At 36.4% G+C, this 13,654-nt stretch overlaps 1 protein-coding gene across 9 annotated transcripts in view; it reads left to right on the top strand.

Moving 5' to 3' along the window:
- The window catches only part of VEZT (vezatin, adherens junctions transmembrane protein), a 60,425-nt gene that overhangs the window by 43,527 nt on the left and 3,244 nt on the right, over positions 1–13,654 (top strand). For 8 of the 9 annotated variants that reach the window (XM_025882456.2, XM_025882455.2, XM_025882454.2 and 5 more), the window contains 4 exons: positions 4,342–4,673; positions 7,564–7,757; positions 8,334–8,434; positions 9,973–10,180. In XM_025882456.2, coding sequence (XP_025738241.1) covers positions 4,342–4,673; positions 7,564–7,757; positions 8,334–8,434; positions 9,973–10,180 — 835 coding nt within the window. Of the gene's footprint in view, positions 1–4,341; positions 4,674–7,563; positions 7,758–8,333; positions 8,435–9,972; positions 10,181–12,581; positions 13,620–13,654 lie in introns of those variants that run through there. The other variant, XM_025882457.2, reaches the window with a different exon arrangement.

The following is a 13,654-nucleotide window of genomic DNA, read 5'->3' as shown; positions in this document are numbered from 1 at the left end:
ATAAGAATTTCTTGCCTTAAATCAGAGTTTATAGATAAGTGAATTTACATTAATAGAAAACCAATAAATCATTTTATGACTATTTGTTTTAACAAACTTGGGTAAAGATCTATATCTTTCCTTGGAAAATCTGCATAAAAAGATATATTTGACTATATAAGAATTAAACTTCTAAATGAAAAAAATTGCAGTGATTTTTTAAAAAAGTAGATATAATTCTCTATATAAAGAGCACTAAGGTATATAAAACCTAGACAAGATAACATCAGGTGCATGGACTGGCTGTACAAAGAAAGGAATAGAAACGGCCAATAAATATGATAAAACTTTCAGTCTCATTAGTAGTAGGTAGACATTTTGCCAAGGATATTGGAAGTTGATAATATTCATTATCTATGAGCAGAGAGACCTCACACACTAATAATAAAAGTACAAATTAGTTCACTTTAGCAGTTAATACCAATCTTCAGAAAGGTATGTACTCTTCAGTAATCTTAAGCTTAAAGATTTATCTGAGTAATCTCTAATTATCATTCATATATGCTATGATATGAGTAATCATAAAGTAATACTCAGTATGTTCATGATATTCCTACAACAACAAATATTGGAAACAAAAGTTCAGTAATAATAAGAATGATAATGATTTATGGTACATTCTTTGGAACGAGTGGTAGAAAAATTGTAAAATGGAAAAAAAACAAAATAAAGCAAGTTACAAAAACCATGTGTTTGGTGAGATTCTAGTAGTGGTTTTAAATAGTCAATCTGAGTGTCTTTGGATTCTATTTCAGTATTTAGCAAACTCCACTTAGATATTTTAGTTTCTAATCTTCAAAACTTTACTTGATACCATGAAAACCAGTGCAAGTGTGGTTGATAGCATACATACCAAGATCCATTTTGTTTTGAGACTGCATCAGTCTCTACATCTTTAGAATTTTCAGGTTCACATAAATGTTCTAATTCTTTTGGGTTTTTTTTTTCCTTAACTATTACTTGAAATTTGCCTTGACTTATTCTTACCATCTTTCTAACCCATTTCAATAAGTGGCACCATGCAACTTACTCAGCTAGAAACCTGGATACCAGCCTTCTTATGTCTTTTTATCCCTTGTATCCAGTCTGTCAGTAGATTCTTGTGTCTGTTTGACCTTGAAAATGTTTAAGCCCATCCATTCTATATCCCTTCCTACCATCTTCATTCTAGCCCTCATCATTTCTTACCTAGCCTGCTGCAGTAATTTTCTTATTGGTTTCCTTGGTTCCCTAAAGTTGTTCAGAATGCAATTTAACATGGGGCACCTGGGGGGCTCAGTCAGTTAAGCGTCTGATTTCGGCTCAGGTCATGATCTTGGGGTCCTGGAATTGAGCCCCGTGTTCTGCTCCACGCTCAGCGGGGAGTCTGCTTCTGCCTCTCCCTCCACACACACCCCCACTAATGCTCATTCTCTCTCAAATAAATAAAATCTTTTTTTAAAAAAATGCAATTTGACACACAAGGAGCCTTAAAAATCATGTGCTTTGAATCAGTAATTCCACTTCTGCAAAAAATGCTAGTTGTAGCTAAATCCTTTTTTTCACCGAAGTTGTTTTATAAATTAGACTAACTTTAGTTCTTTGACTTCTGCTTTATCTTGACACATAAGTAATCTATAACCAAACTCAATGATTGTATTATTACCACGAGTATCAGCCTCTGCAAGAAGCTTTATCTTGAGGTCCAGAGTTTATAAACCACTGAAAACCTCTATAATGTTCAAAAACTATGTTTTGCCACCTTGTATAGTTGCCATTGTACCCAAATAAAGAATTTAAAAATGGATTTTGTAAGGTAAATTTTAAAGGAAATTTTAAATTAAATTTTAAGTTAAAAGTAAGTTAAATTTAAAGGAAATTTCTGTCTCTAAAGCGCAATACTGATTAATTTTTTAAAAAATATTGTGAAAGATGGTTTACAAATAAATCAGCACCTTTTGTTTTCCTTTGTAATTTTCTTTGTGAGCTATAAAGAAAATATCCTTTGGATTTAGATTTTATTGTTCACATATCTCCTCTCAGGAAAACTTAGCAAGTGCTGCACCTTTGGAAAGAAAAGCTAGCTCCTCATTGTGCCCTGAGGGGATGTATATAAAATATTTAGTATAAAGTCCTTGTCTCTCTTTTTTCTTTGTTCAAATTTTTAACTAGCTTTTTCATCGTTATAAAATAGTATGTTTCCTGCTTTAAAAAATAAATCCACATTCTGTGAAAATGCTTTAAATCAAAATTTTCTATTTGCCCATAAGCTATGGTTATCCTGTCATCCAGAGCTGCTTCCCTATCCAAACGACAAATGGGAAAAAAATGCATATTTCTTAGTTTTGGTTTAACTGGAGAATATGGCAGTGATTCGATAGTCTTTTTACAAGTGATGATAAGCTATGCCAACTTGATTCTTTCAGTTGCTGTGGCCCAAAACTCTGGAATTGTCTTTGATAACACTTTTTCTCTCATAAACAATCCATCAAGAGATTCTATTGGTTCTAGTTACATGGTATATCCAGAGTCTCACTACTGCTCACCTCTTAACCACTAACCACTGTGGTACATGCTGCCATTAACTCCCACCTGGATTATTGTAGTATCCTTCTGACCGGAGCATAACAGATCATATAACTCTTCTGCTCAGAACCCTTCAGTGGCTCCCCACTTTTCTTAGAGTAAAAGCCAGTTATTTCAGGGACTTCATTGCTTACCATGCTTTCCCTTACTTATTGTACCCAGCCACCCTGACCTTGCTGTTCTTCACATGTGTCAAGTACTATATACTCTGACTACAGGACTTTGTACTTGAATCTATTGCTCCCTGTGACTCTCTTCCCTGTTGATAGTCCCATGGCTCAATTCCTTCAAATGACACTTTTATTTTTTTTTTTTAAAGATTTTATTTATTTATTTGACAAAGACACAGAGAGAAAGGGAACACAAGCAGGGGGAGTGCGAGAGGGAGAAGTGGGCTTCCTGCCGAGCAGGGAGCCCCATGTGGGGCTCGATCCCAGGACCCTGGGATCGTGACCTGAGCTGAAGGCAGATGCTTAACCAACTGAGCCACCCAGGTGCCCCCAGATGACACTTTCAGAGACCTTCCTGGCCACCCCATCTTTCCCTCCTTCTGCCTCTCTCTCCCTTTTCCTCCCCCCACGTATACACACATAAACACACATTCGCTATTCCCCTTCTCTGCTGTATTTTTTCCCATAGCTCATCAGCCAAGAAACTATCTTACTTGTTAGAATCTTTTGCTCCCCTGCCACCTGAATATAAGTTCCATCAAGAAAGGGATTTTTTTTTTTCATTTTTGTAATCTGTTGTATTACCAGCACCTAGAACAGTGCCTGGCATATCTAGGTGCTCAAGAATATGCTGAATGATCAAATAAAGGACTGTAAAGAAAATCACTGTGGTCCAAATTTTAATGGTTAAATAATAAGACTTGCGAGGTAAGCTGTTTATATAAATTCAAGAATTCCTAGACAGTGTGTCTTTAGCAGTTTAGAAATTTGACCTTGCTCAGTTTAAAAAAATAAGTTAATAGTAGGAGAGGTTTATATTAAATTACCTTAATTCATCATTTGTATAACTTAAAGTTCATTTAATAAAGTGATCTAAGTAATGTCCACTTTCATTGTTGTGAAAAATTATCTTTTTGTTGTCTGCTCTTACTCATATTAGCTTGCTTCGTCATTTGTTTGTGGGATGTTGTCCTCATGTCCTCATGTTGAACAGGACTACATCTGGAGAAATCCTTTGTTGATTCAGGGTGTATCTCTCAAGAATGGGTTTTGCAGTTTCTTGTGCCAGACATTCCAAATATGAACACTCTGGACCGATTTTTATGTTATTTCTTAGCTATTTCCTAGGCCAAAATAATGGTATAATTTTGAATGATAAATTCTGGATGCATCACTGACTCATTTCTTTAGACTTCTATAAGTCCATTATTCCTACTGTCCTCTTTTCTACTTTGTATGAAATTTTTAAGTAATTCATCAAGGAATATTCGTTTCTAATAGATGTATCGCATTATCAGCACTTTTTTTCTGGGATAGAACTGTTCTAAGTATATACTGGTATTACATGCTATATTTGTATTAGGAGTTCCCACATGCCCTGACTACATAATTTGATCTAACATTCTTGGCTAATCTTCACGATTAGTTCAAGCTCAGCTATATCCATTACTTAGGATAAAGTAAGAAATTTAACCAGAAGTTAAGATGAACAAATTTGTAGTTTGTTTTGAATTTTGACCTTTTTTTTTTTTTTTTTTAAATTGATGTAGTCCCTTTTTCTTTTTAGGTTTTGTTTCAACTCTGGGTGGCACAGAGTTCAGAGTTCTTCAGACGGTTAGCCCTATTACTTTCTACAGCTAATTCACCTCCTGGACCCTTACTTACTCCAGCACTTTTGCCTCATCGTATTTTATGTGATGTGACTCAAGGTCTACCTCATGCTCATTCTGCCTGCTTGGAAGAGCTTAAGCGCAGCTATGAGTTTTATCGGTATTTTGAAACTCAGCACCAGTCAGTACCCCAGCGTTTATCCAAAACTCAACAGAAGTCGAGAGAACTGAATAACGTTCACACAGCAGTACGCAGCTTGCAGCTCCATCTGAAAGCGTTACTGAATGAGTAAGTTTAGAAGCCAAATAAGAAAATGTCCCCATGATTAGCAAGCTTCATTCTTGTGCCATTGTGGTTGTTGGCTTATATCCTAGCTAGAAAGAAGCAAAATTGAGACATGCAGCATGAAGAATGGTTTATAACTATGAATGTAGCAGAGAAAGAATGATTTGTAGGTACTATAACTTGGGGGAATTATTTATAGTTTTCACTTTGTCTGATTTCAACAGAAAACCTAGAAACATAGGACAAAAGCAGGTGTTCATTCTGGTTGAGAGCTGAAATGGAGATGTTTACAAAGATTGAGCTTTTTTTAACTCTCTTTAAGTAGGGCTCTTAAACTGGACCCTGCAATCTGAGAAAAATATCTGCCAGCACTGGAACAGTAAGTTATAAGAGGTATTGTTATATATAGTTGAAGAATAATATATTACAATTTTTTTTAAGATTTATTTATTTATTTGAGAGAGCGAGAATGAGAGAGAGCACATGAGAGGGGGGAGGATTAGAGGGAGAAGCAGACTCCCTGCTGAGCAGGGAGCCCGATGCGGGACTCAGTCCCGGGACTCCAGGATCATGACCTGAGCCAAAGGCAGTCGCTTAACTGACTGAGCCACCCAGGCGACCCAATATATTACAATTTTTAAAAATAAAGTAGATTTGGACATTTTCTGAGCCAGAGGACAAACTTTTTGGCCCAAGTTGAATACTAAAATGCAGGGTCCATAGTTTATATTTGTTTATCTTCTACTTTGCATAGTATATATTTTTTAAAGATTTTATTTATTTGACAGAGAGACAAAGCGAGAGAAGGAACACAAGCAGGGGGAGTGGGAGAGGGAGAAACAGGCTTCCTGCTGAGCAGGGAGCCCGATGCGGGGCTCTATCCCAGGACCCTGGGATCACGACCCGAGCCGAAGGCAGACGCTTAATAACTGAGCCACCCAGGCGCCCCTACTTTGCATGGTATTATTGGTACTCTGCCTTGGTCAAATGTAGCATCCGGTCATTCCAATGACATTTTTCTGTAACAGATATTTGTAGTATAGGACTGGATCAGATGAATGGTTGGGTTTATATTCTGTTGGTAATCAGGAAGGTCATGGGAATTTAATGAGTTGATAAGATTGTAGTTGATGTACCTGACCCTGGATACCAGGCAAGAAGTAGAAGGGGGAGGTCAGGACTCAGTTTTGTAAGATAAAAACAGACAACAAAAACAGGTCAAAAGCATTTGACGTCTCAGTAAAATCAAAGGGCTAGTTCACTGGAGTAAGGAAGGATATGATGAACAAGAATAAGAAATTAAGGTGAGAAAGACATTTTGAGAAAATCAGTTTTTACACATATGTCTGAGGTATAAAAGGCAGCTATAAAGATTAGAGCATAGGGGGACATTAAGAATTTGTGAGGCAGGGATATTCCAGTGGTCTCTAGCAGCTGTTCTAAGAAAGCTGAATGAATGCTAACCGGACTCAGTCCTATCTCCCCCAGGGACTATGGAAGATAAGGCAAACTCTACTCGAGAGGACAACAAGGGTTGGATATATGTCAGAGAAAACATTTTAGTGGAAAGGTTGTGTTGGGCAAAGCCAGAGTCTCTGAAGAATTAATTTTTGGCAATAGAATCAGAACCACACAGGACTTAATAGAATGCATCAGAGTTAGGGAAGATGGCTCAGGGAAGAGAGAGGCTAAACTGGATGGAAATGAAAAAGAGGGGCTTTATACCTTGGCAGAGATTGTGGATTATGCATGGGAAGGATGTTTAAAAATGAAATAGTCTATATATGGTACTCTATGTCATCTTTCAAACAAACAGTATACCAGTCACAAGCGATATCTGATTTGCTCTATAGCACTGCTTCACACAATTTTAAAGTGTTATCTAAACATTTGGTTTGTTTCACTCCTCCTTCTCACTCGTCCCCTTTGTTCTTCCCAGTTGTGTACACTAGACCATTAACCCTTCTACTCTTCTCTCTGCCTCTAGAGTGCTCACTACGAAAGTAATGTTTCTGAGGCATGTATTTGCTTTCTCACTTAACCAAAAATCTTCACTGGTTTCAAGTGTAGCAGCATGGACTACAGTCTGTATAAAACATTCTGTTGAAAGGATTTGCTATAACCTGATTATAGTCTGCCTTTCTGTCTTTATTTCTCACTCTTTTCTTTCAGTCCAAAAACACTGCATAAATGCCTTTTCCCATGTGCCATTTAGAATGACCTTCCTCATCTTTTGTACGTGTTCAGATTTTATCCATCCTTCAGTGCTTCCTCAAAGTACCTCTTCCTTACCTGTTCCCTGTCTGTACCCATAGCGGGTAGCAACTTTCTCCTCTTCTGAATTCTTACAACACGGTCTTTATCTTTCTGTGTTATTACACTTTTGTGCTTCGATCCAGCCTGAACGTGGAGCCTACCAGCTGTCTAACTCTGGGCAAGTTTTGTCAACTCTCTGGACCTAATTGCTCATCTGTAAAATGGAAATAAAATGTTAGAACTTTTTATGGTATTATATTATATTTACATATATATGCCTAATGCCCCTGGTTCAGTTATGTTTCCTATTTAAAGTATGAAATGAGCTTAATTTATCCTTTCACTTCATAAATGCCTCATATATGTAAAAGAAATATTATTGAATAAATAGGTGATACCCTTTATAAGCTTTTGAAAACGTGGTAAAATGCACATAACATTAAATTTACCATTTAGCCATTTTTACGCATACAGTTCAGGGGCATTAGGTACATACACTTTGTTGCACAACCATCACCACTTTCCATCTCCAGAACTCTTTTCATTTTATAAGCTTATTTCTTAAATAAGCCTTGTTAATTATAAATTTTCTATTTAATATTTTAGAAATCTGTTTCTGTTTTTCTTTATTACTTAGGGTAATAATTCTTGAAGATGAACTTGAAAAGCTTGTTTGTACTAAAGAAACACAAGAACTAGTATCAGAATCTTATCAAATCCTAGAACAGAAGTTGAAGTTGATTCAGCCCCATGTTCAGGCAAGCAACAATTGCTGGGAAGAGGCCATTTCTCAAGTGGACCAACTGCTCCGAAGAAACACAGATAGAAAAGGTACCAATAAGAGCTTTCCTTCATACACATTTATCAGACATGCTTACTCTCCTCCAGTAAGATTTTGTTAGGTAGATTTCTTATCTCTATGATGTAAGTGACTTGACAAAACTTCTTAGTTTACTAAAAGAAAAGTTGAACTTAAACATACAAATTGACACTGAATATAAAGTCTGGCTCTTATTTTGTAAATAATAAATGAATATGATTTGAAAGTTCTCTGAATCCTGTACCTCCTTTTTAAAAAACTTAATGAAGGGGTAGATTTTAATAAGTATTATTCCATTATTAGAACTTCCAGAAACTCTTTTCCAGTTAGTGTAATAATGAGTTTGATAGTTACGGGCCAGAAATTGAGTCTTTGGAGAGAAAAACAAGTTACTCCTCTAAGAGTTTAATTTAACTTAAATTGTAAATCTGCTGCTGTTACTGTTAACTTTAACATCCTTAATTTTTTTAATAAATTAAAAGTTATAATCAGAACAAGTTGGACTATGAAACTGATAAAATATTAGTACTAAGAATGTTTTTTAATTAGATGTTCACTCATTTCCGTGTGGTCTGTTGCTTTTTAAGGCAAGCCTGAAATAGTATGTGAAAATCCACGTTGTACTGTGATACCTTTGATGCAGCCTACTCTACACATTGCAGACAAAGATCCAATCCCTGAGGAGCAGGTAACGGTGAAAATTGCTTTTTTCCCCCCTAAAGAAGAGTTTCACATATAAAGGTTCCCTGCTTTCTCTGTAAGTGGCATGGATAATTAGTCACTAAGTTGTTAAATTTATGTTTGTGATGAACTTCAAAATTACAACACAATGCATTGAACTGACAGCAAATCATTTGTTCTTAGTGCCTTAAATTCAATGCACTGAATCTACCAGCAAATTTACATGTTATTTATATCTTACGGTCTATTTCTTAGACACTTAAAAGTGATTAAACACATAAAAAATTCGTGCATTGGCAAAGGTACCTTCTGGGATGCTGGAAATGTGACTAGTGGTCACCAGTCTGTATACATACATGAAAATCCTGTACATGTTGAGATTTGTGCATTTGGCAGCATGTATATTGTACCTCACTTTAAAGAAACAATTTTTCAGTGATTTCATTAGATACTGAAAGATTTCTTTTGCTTATCCTTAGGAAAACTTCTTTTCCTTTGGTCATATTGTCTACTCAGTTCTTAATTGCAAAAGGAGACCAATTCAGTTTCCTTCAACAAACAGATTTCTTTTTTAAGATTTTATTTTATTAGAGAAAGAGAGAGAGAGCACGCAAGTAGGGGGAGGAACAGAGGGACAGAGAGAATCCCAAGCAGACTCCCTACTGAGAACAGAGCTTGACATAGAGCTCCATCTCACCACCCTGAGACCATGACCTGCGCTGAAACCAAGAGTCGGACGCTTAACTGATTGAGGCACCCAGGAGCCCCAACAAACAAAAATTTTGTTTAAAAAAACAGTACATGACTGAAAGAATATTTCTGAGGACCACATAGTCAGGTTTGAACCAGGCTGGTGTAAATGGCCAAAATCACTCAAAGGAACTGTTCCCTTTCCAGCAACATCACTGCCCAGTCACTGGTTGCAGATATTGCTCTATCATTGCTGAATAATAAAAACTCCCTTTAGAACCTCTACCTTTGGAAACATGATCTGCCACCATTCTTACCAGAATGGATTCCTTAAGATGCCTGCTTCCCTTGTAATAAACTTCTGGGTCAGATGTGATCCATGTACATCTGATTAGAGGATCCCAAGTCATTTGCCTGACCATAACAGCAAGGAGGCTGGATAAGCAAGGATCCTAGTCTGTTCCTGGGAAGTCAGAAAGAACCACAAATATCTACCACAAGAAGACTTAACATACCTGACCACCTCCCCAAACCACCAGCCCTTCTAATTTTGATTGGTTTTGCAGAGCTAATAACTAATCTTGTCTAGATCTATAGAATGGTATCAGAGCAGAAAAATAATGATTGAAGTTATTAAACTTTCTTATCCACAGTCCCTTTTAGTATCAACTGTTAAGTTTTTTTAAGACTTCAATTTATCTGTAATAATATGTTTGCTCTGTTTGCCCACCTTTGCTTTAGTGACCTGTGCCAAGTGTCTTCCATTTGTTAATCTTAGAGATGGGTGGGTATAAGTTAATGAATGCTACTAGAAAATTGTCTCCTTGAAGTGCTTTTTCTTATATTCATTTTCAGGAATTAGAAGCTTATGTAGATGATATAGATATGGACAGTGATTTCAGAAAGGATGATTTTTATTACTTGTCTCAAGAAGACAGAGAGAGACAGAAGCGTGAGCATGAAGAATCCAAGAGGGTACTCCAAGAATTAAAATCTGTGCTGGGATTTAAAGCATCAGAGGCAGAAAGACAGAAGTGGAAGCAACTTCTATTTAGTGATCACGGTAAGCACTGACTTCAGAGTAAAAAAGTTATTTTAATGTAGGGGATTCTTTTTTCTTGAACTATGAATCTTATTTTAGCTGTAAAATTCTTACAGATTTAATTTTAGGGATCTGTCAGCAAGTATAGTACTTTTTCTTCCAAACACAGATCAATATGATCAATGAAAAGAGTAGGTATATAGTCAAATTGGGAATATGAAATCATACTTTTTCATCACATATTTGCTGTTTTACTAAACTTTATTTGGAACTGGCAGTAAGTTGAAGAAATTAGTGTTTTCAAATTTAGTGAATTTGAGATTCTAAACTCTGTTCTCTTTATGTTGATACTATAAATACCTCAATGAAGCACCAAATTAATAACTCTATGTTCACCATTGAAACAAATGAATTAAGACCTAGGCCAGTTAGTTACATCATTAAAGTTACTTAATTGATTTGAGCACTTTAGTAGATGGGAGAAGAGGAGGTGCTTTTGTGCACACTGTCTCCATGTTCAGATATTGACAGTACTGAAGGATTAGCATTGAACTCCTTTAAGTTTTCCACTCTTCTTTTTTTGAGTTGGATTTCATGGGAGGTGAGGGAAGGAATGAGGGGAAGCTTAATATTTGACAATATCAAATTAATTCCTAGTTGAGAATTAACTTCTGTAGATTTCTAAGTAGGGAGAGTGGGATTCCCCTTTTATGGAGTACTTATGTGGAGCCTCAAAATCAACTGCCTTCTTTTCCCTTTGTCTTTCTCACTAGAAGTTTGTAGATTACCTATACTTCTGGAAAGTTCCTCAGGTTTCTCTTTTCTTCTCTTAGGAGGTCTACCATTCTCCCTTGTCCAGATACACATTTCTTGATTTTATCCTTCCTCTTCCCATTTTTCCCCTTTATAGCCCAGGTCCTTATTAGATTGTGCTCATATATTGTAATAGTTTCTTAACTGACTTCCATTTTCTTTTTATTATGTAAACTCTACCCCCAATGTGGGGCTCAAACTCATGACCTCAAGATCAAGAGTCATATGCTCTACTGACTGAGCTAGCCTGGCACCCCAGCTGACTTCTGTTTTCAATACCTTTTTCTTCTAAGCTATCCTTCGAAGCTAGCTTCTAAGCCAGCTTCTATCCTTGCAGGCTCCCTCCAGATTTTTCTCAAATAGTAGAGTACATTGATAATGGCTCTCTAGCTTTAAAACCTAGAGTGGTTCTCCCTTTCCTACTGTATTAAATCTAAACTCTCTTTCTTCCTGGTTTCAAGCCTCTCTATCATATGAGTCCATCATTTCCAATTATATTTCCTACTCTTTCTAATATAGATATCCTCCTCTAGTTATATTCATCGACTTAGACGATGGTTCCACAAACTTAATTGTTTTTATTCATGAAAAACATTCATGCTGGGGCGCTTGGCTGGTTCAGTCGGTAGAACATGCGCCTCTTGTTCTTGGGGTCATGAGTTCAAGCCCCACATTGGGGGTGGAGTTTACTTTAAAAAAAAACAAAAACATGCATGCTGATCTCTTTATACCAAGAATTCTGTCTTCCCACCAAGCTGTCCTTTCTACCAGTTGCTCATCCATGAATCCTCTTCTCCCTGCCACTTCTCCCACCACTATAGAGCCTCACACCAGAGGCACTGGAGGGAATTGGAAGGAAGTCTTGAGCAGCAACATATATAGCAGATTAAGAACTTTCCAGAAGCAGCAGTAAAGATAGAGTTCCTGCAACCTCTTTGTTCATATGTTGGGCCTACATGAATCAGAGATTGAGAGTATGTTTTAGGCACTCTTGTTTTCTATGCATCCAATGTTTTTGTCTTTCTAATGAAATTACAGTCTCTATTAGTAGGGGCTTTATTATCCCCCACAGTGTTCCTTCAGCAAATTATTCATTCAACAGGTAGTTCCTGAGGCACTGTTTACTGCTGTATCCCTAGTGCATAGATCAAGAGACAGAAAGTCCCTGTACTCCTGGAGGCTTACATTCCAGCCGGGGTAACACTTGACCCTCCAGTTGTATGGATTATATTGCCCTATTTAATTAGCAATAATCAGGGATATCAATCAACGTCTAATATGTGTTGCATTCTTTAAGAACTAGATTTATTGACTAAAAATGTATGGGAAGACTGAAAATAGCATTGTATATAAACCTGTATCTTTTTATTGTTGAGGATTTTTTCCATATAGCTTTAAAATTATCCTCTTGACAATACGGGCAAGGATATAACAATGAAAGAAATGTGTGTCTTTTTTCAGGTATGTGCTTCTGGTAGTTTACATTTGAAAGGGCAGTAATGCTGATTTTGTTTGTGAAAATAAGTAAAAAGCTGCTGATACCATAAAATGCTTTTTCCATGAAAAATTTCAGTACATCTTCCAGAGTTGTTTTCATCTCTGCCTACAGGGGTAAAGTCCGAATGGAATTAGAGAGGGATATTCTACACTGGAACCTGCTGTGGCCATTTTTTTCTGTTGTTGCTGCTTCTCTAGTGGAGTTACTGCAGCTTAGGGATCTGTTTCTTGGAAATGGACTCCTTTTACAAATTATTTTTTAAATAAACGCCAGATCTTCAAGAAGCACTTTTTTTTCTTCCGTCATGCTTCCTAATATATTGTATTGTACTAACCCCTCATACTGGGAGGAGAGACTGCCTAGCAAGCAACCCACTGCCTACTAACATCAAGAGGGGCTAAATAAAACTTCATTTTCCTTGAAAGGACAACTTCTGCCGTATGGATATAATATTTATGTATTATGCTTTGTACAATAGTTGATTTTGAATACAGATTTTATTTTGTTTTCTATTTTTCTGTGACATTACAAAATGTGTCAAAGTTATGGCTTTACTTTCATCAGGGTCTTGTTAGGTGGTTGGCAAGTAAGTTGAATTGTGTGCATTTTTTTTTCCATGCTGTTTTAACTTGTAAATATATATGTGCTGAAGAGATGATTATTATCTGGATGACTTTAGACCTTTTAACTGACACATTATCGGTAAAAATCATGCTGCTTATTCTTTCATAAGATGGTTCTCAAACTTTAGTGTGCATCAGAGTCAAGTGTAGGGCTTGTCAACACAGCTGACCCCCCCCTACTCACAGTGTCCCCTTCAGTAGGTCTGGGTGGAGCCCAAAAATTTGCACTTCTATCAAATAACCTGGTGGTTACAACTGATACTATTGGTTTGGGGACCACACTTTGAGAACCACTGCTTTAATATTTTGAATAAGAGAATGCGTGAGGTGTTTTAAAATCTTCATCAAAACCCCATGTCATTTCATTTCTTAGGCATTCTATCTCTTATAAAGTTCTCTGGATTTATAAATTTACATAGATTTTACTAGAAGGTTTTATTTAACTTTTATTTCTTTATAAGAAAAAACTACTGGAAGTTTAAATTAAAGTTTAAATCAATGCTGGGTCCTTAGTTATTATTTTTCTTTTTTTTTCTTTCTTTCTTCTTTTTTTTTTTTTTC

Source organism: Callorhinus ursinus, unplaced genomic scaffold, assembly GCF_003265705.2.
Source record: "Callorhinus ursinus isolate GAN/ISIS: 27379988/994484 unplaced genomic scaffold, GSC_fseal_2.0 scaffold14, whole genome shotgun sequence".
NCBI lineage: Eukaryota > Metazoa > Chordata > Mammalia > Carnivora > Otariidae > Callorhinus > Callorhinus ursinus.
Note: the sequence above shows the minus strand (reverse complement) of the source record. Positions and strands in the feature narration are given on the sequence as shown.